At 51.3% G+C, this 5,000-nt stretch overlaps 1 protein-coding gene across 2 annotated transcripts in view; it reads left to right on the top strand.

Annotated features, from left to right (window-relative positions):
• The window catches only part of LOC311314545 (tensin-3-like), a 49,384-nt gene that overhangs the window by 40,992 nt on the left and 3,392 nt on the right, over positions 1 to 5,000 (top strand). For both annotated transcript variants that reach the window (XM_084444951.1, XM_084444952.1), the window contains 7 exons: positions 2,325 to 2,484; positions 2,592 to 3,049; positions 3,253 to 3,339; positions 3,486 to 3,617; positions 3,703 to 3,798; positions 4,049 to 4,126; positions 4,871 to 4,948. In XM_084444951.1, the coding sequence (XP_084301077.1) occupies positions 2,325 to 2,484; positions 2,592 to 3,049; positions 3,253 to 3,339; positions 3,486 to 3,617; positions 3,703 to 3,798; positions 4,049 to 4,126; positions 4,871 to 4,948 (1,089 nt within the window). The remainder of the gene's footprint in view (positions 1 to 2,324; positions 2,485 to 2,591; positions 3,050 to 3,252; positions 3,340 to 3,485; positions 3,618 to 3,702; positions 3,799 to 4,048; positions 4,127 to 4,870; positions 4,949 to 5,000) is intronic.

Below are 5,000 nucleotides of genomic sequence, written 5' to 3'. Positions count from 1 at the left end.
AGCCTCTCTTGGCACTTGACCTTCAACCCCTAAGATGTCAAAGTTATGTGCGAGAGCTGCTGTACGCAGGTCATCACAAGGGCAAGAACCCCCCCCCCCCCACACACACACACACACACACACACACACACACACACACACACACACACACACACACGCACACACACACACACACGCACGCACGCACACACACACACACACACACACACACAGCAAATCACATAGAATGCATGAGGATTGAAAGATATTATTTAAACAGACCATAGATACAGACAGACAGACGGGCGGACGGGAGGGCAGGCAGGCAGGCAGGCAGGCAGGCAGGCAGGCAGGCAGGCAGGCAGACAGGCAGAGAGACAGGCAGGCAGGCAGGCAGGCAGGCAGGCAGACAGGCAGAGAGACAGGCAGGCAGGCAGGCAGGCAGGCAGACAGGCAGGCAGACAGGCAGGCAGGCAGGCAGGCAGGCAGACAGGCAGGCAGGCAGGCAGATGGACAGACTGATTAATTATAGTTTTTACTGTACTTTCAGGTCTGCTTGTCTTCACACCCCTCCTGTAGCATGAACAATCCAAGGAATGTGTGGGATGTACTCTAACACACACACACACACTTACACGCATGGCCACACACACACACACACACACACACACACACACACACACACCTGGTCATCATAGTAGCTACAGTATGGTCAGATGAGGTGTGCTGCTTGGATGGTCTACCCCAGCTACCCTTAACCTGTGACTGTGTCACTCCCATATACAGTAGCAGCATTTCAGTACACTTTGTCAGAGTCGAGGGTCCCTCGGTGGTTATGTCATAAAATAGTGATGCGGGGGGGGGGCGGATATTGTCTATGCAGGGTGGATATCCTCCCGAATTCCTCAACCCCTCCAGTGTAGAATGAATGAAAAAGAGAGGTGGGAGGGGGGGTTGACAAGGAGGGCCTTATGAAGCCTGAATGGTTTGAGTGTGACTCATCAGGAGGCGGACTATGGGACATGTATCTGGGCCTGAGGGAGCTTGTTCACATGGTTCACTAACCACACACAGGGTTTGAGCCAGGGTGTGATGTCAGCTAACCTCCCTTCCCCCCTTTCTCTCTCTCTATCCCGGTGAAACGCTCAGAGACACAATACTCGAGTTGCGTTGAGGAAACAGAGTAGGAGGGCTTAGTACGTACAAAGTGGTTTGAATGGATTGGGACCATTGTTCTAGCTTTATCAAAGAATCACGTAAAGACTATTGTAGGACGTACGTACGTCGAGTGATCGACTTCAGTGGTCGTTTATTTAGAAGGGAGACTCTCCCACTTTTAGATAGAGTGAGTATCCGCAGTCTTAAAGGGATGTCTGTTTTAGGCAGAGTCAGTATCCACAGTCTTAAAGGGATGTCTGTTTTAGGCAGAGTCAGTATCCACAGTCTTAAAGGGATGTCTGTTTTAGGCAGAGTCAGTATCCACAGTCTTAAAGGGATGTCTGTTTTAGGCAGAGTCAAGCTGAATCCCAAATCGCGCACTTAGGCGAAAGTGCAGAGCACTCGCGGCCTTGTGGCCTTACATGCGCGTTCCCGCTAAGTCCACAAGGGCTCAGGGTAGTCCCAAAACAGAATTGCTAGGTCCACAAGTGCGCCACTGCCGCCATTTTGCGCACTTTAACCGCACTTACCGAAAGTCCGCAATTTCGCAGACTTAGGAGCAGAAAATACCCACAGCCCACCGCGTCTCATGTGACACAGTGCTTGAGTGCATCCGAGTCATGATCCGAGTGCATCACACATAAATGATGACATTTGCAGATAACACAACATTTATCTTGAAATCCACATGCTGCAAACATATCCCACCCAACATAATTTTTTAATTATTATTAAATTAAAACAGACGTCAATCGATCAATTTGCAGAGCCGAGCGGAGAGCTGAGGGGAGCGTCAGAGCAGCCTCTGCGTCGGAGGGACGCGGCAGCCAATGAAAACGAAGTGGGAGGGGCATTGAGCGAAACTGGCTTGGCACGCCGCTGGAAGTGCTGTCCCGTTTAATTCACGGCCCTGCACCCTCTGGCCCTTCCAGCTGACGTCAATTAAGTGCTCAGGCCTCAGGCCGCAAGTGCGGTTTGCGCACTCAGATTGGGATTCAGCTTCAGTATCCACAGTCTTAAAGGCATGTCTGTCTTAAAGGGATGTCTGTTTTAGGCAGTCAGTGTCCACAGTCTTAAAGGGATGTCTGTTTTAGGCAGAGTCAGTATACAAAGTCTTAAAGGGATGTCTGTTTTAGGCAGAGCCAGAGTCCACAGTCTTAAAGGGATGTCTGTTTTTGTCTTGGCAGATTCCAGGAGTTTCCTGGACAGTATAAGCCACAGCGCAGACCCCGTGGACGGCGAGCTCTTCTGCTCCGAGGCGTCCGTAACGCCCGCCTCCTTCCAGCGGAGTTTCCATGGCTCTATACACTCCGCCTCCTCGGGCAGCCCCCTCCCGCACGCCGACTGGTACCCGCCAATCAGATTCAGACGCCGGCTATACTATTACCCTGATCTCAGATCTGTTGACCTCTGACCCGCGCTCTGACCCTCCTCCGTCTCGTCTCCCCCCCCAGCCCGAGCCCCTCCCCGGTGTGGCAGGACCGGACCCCCAACGCCTCCTTCCACCACCCCCACCACCCCCACACTCCGCTGACCCTCAGCGGCCCCAACGCCCACAGCTCCCCCCGCGGGGCCCCGCGCGGCCTGGGGACGCCGTCCGGACGGGACGAGGGGGACTCTCTGTCCTCCCTGCTGCTGGGAAACGGAGTCCTGGAGCACAGCCTGCTGGAGGCGGTGGAGGGTCTGGGGAGCCTGGGTCTGGACCTGGGGGACGGGGGCCTGCCGCCCCTGCTGCCCGAGAAGAGGAGGGGAGGCGAGGGGGCGGAGCTGCTCGCACCGGGGGGGTCCCGCTCCCCCTCCCTCAGTGGCTTCTCCAGCCCCCACAGCGGCAGCAGCATGAGCATCCCTTTCCCCTCCGCCATCAGCCCAGACCCCCTCAGAGGCCTGGGGGGAGCCCCCTCGCCTGGAGCAGGTACTCCCCTCTGATGGCCGGGGGGGGGGGGGATACAACCACTGATCACATCCTGCTCTCATGAACTTACAGCACACTGTATCTCTCTCTTTCTCCCTCTTTTTTCTCTCTCTCTGTCTCTCACACGCACACACACACACGCACACGCACGCACACACACACACACACTCGAGTGACTGACTGGTGTTATCTGTCCGTTGCAGAGTTATTTGCTAGTAAGCATGACACTGCAAAGTTTGTTCAGGACACATCCAAGTTCTGGTACAAGCCGGACATCTCCAGAGACCAAGGTAAATATTGCTCCTGGATATGAGAGACTAGCAGCAACCGCCTGCGAGATAACACATCCTCCGATTCCTGCTTTCGCTCCATAAATGGAATGTAGTTGTTCTGAAGTTATTAACCAATGCTTTCTTTCCCCTGTGCTGACCGGTAGCCATCACTGTGCTGAAGGACAAAGAGCCAGGCGCTTTCATCGTGAGGGACAGCCACTCGTTCCGCGGAGCCTACGGATTGGCTATGAAAGTAGCCACGCCCCCTCCCACTGTTCTCCAACAGAGCAAGAAAGGTAGGCGGGGTCATCTTTTTGTCGGACCAACATCCTCCTCGGCCCCCTGCATCCATCTCTGATGTCATTTCCTGTTTCTCTGCAGTGGGAGACCTGTCCAATGAGCTGGTGAGGCACTTCCTGATTGAGTGTACGCAGAAAGGGGTGCGGCTCAAAGGTTGCCCCAATGAGCCCTACTTTGGTAAGGATACGTTGATGCTTTGACACCTTGTACTGTCTTGTGCCCGCTGCTCATGTGAATGCATTGCTATGCGGTCTTCTTCTTCTCCTATGTGCTGAATTTGATACAGTGTCTCCCTCTGCTGGCTATACTGAGAATTGCAATTAAAGCCCCAAAATAGCCATGCAGCTAAGGAAATGCTACTTTCGCCTGTCTGGAGAGTTATGAGGGAGTGTCACACTCTTATGTTCATTTTTACTTTCTCTCACAGGAAGTCTCACGGCATTGGTGTGTCAGCATTCCATCACTCCCCTCGCTCTGCCCTGCAAACTCATCATTCCAGACGGAGGTGGGTTTGTGTGTGTAACAAGGTTATAATAGTTTTGCTTTTTTCATTAGTTTTTATTTTTATATCGTTTTTACTTTTTGTTTTCAATTTCAGTTTAGTTTTGATTAGTTTTAAAGCAGGTTTGCTAGTTTCGTTTCGTTTTTATTTTTTGAAAATGCTTAGTTTTAGTTTAGTTTTTATTAGTTTCAGTATTAGTTTTAGTTTTTCTTTTCTTCTGTGCTAGCCTGGTGAGACCATCCTGATCTTGTGAGCTCACGTTGTTTCATTCCGTGTGAAACAAACCATCTGGCGCACGTCAGGTTACTCCTGCTCAGGGGCACAGCTAAAGAACATGGAGGATAGATTTAATATCCACCCAAAATACTAGGCTTATGTATGAAATGAAAAAGTAGACAAAAAACTAAGGACATTTTCTCAATAATTTAAGTTTATTTTAGTTAGTTTTGTAAACACACAATACAGTTTTAGTTAGTTATCGTTTTTCTGTAAAGTCTACTTTTAATTTTTTATTTCAGTTAACTAAAATGTTTTTTCACACCTAGTTTTCGTTTTTTAGTTAGTTTTCGTTAACTATAATAACCTTGGTGTGTAACCCATCTGTGTGGGCATGCCCAGGACGGGATCAGAACCGAGGTCAACCGCGTTGAGCCAATAGAGACGTTCCTCTTGGAGGGAATGTCAGACCTCCTTTGAAGAGTGAGTTTCACCAGCAGCTAAAGCCCCTTGTTCCCTGTGTGTTCTCAGACCCTATGGAAGAGTTGAGTGACTCGTCGCCACAATCAGCCACCAACTCTGCAGCGGAGCTACTGAAGCAGGGAGCAGGTACTGTTTCTGGGAGAGGGAGGGAGGGAGGGAGGGAGGGAGGGAGGGAGGG

Source organism: Borostomias antarcticus (assembly GCF_949987555.1).
Source record: "Borostomias antarcticus genome assembly, chromosome: 10".
In the NCBI taxonomy this organism is placed as follows: Eukaryota; Metazoa; Chordata; class Actinopteri; order Stomiiformes; family Stomiidae; genus Borostomias; species Borostomias antarcticus.
The sequence above is the reverse complement of the archived record's forward strand: the minus strand, read 5'-3'. Positions and strand labels throughout refer to the sequence as shown.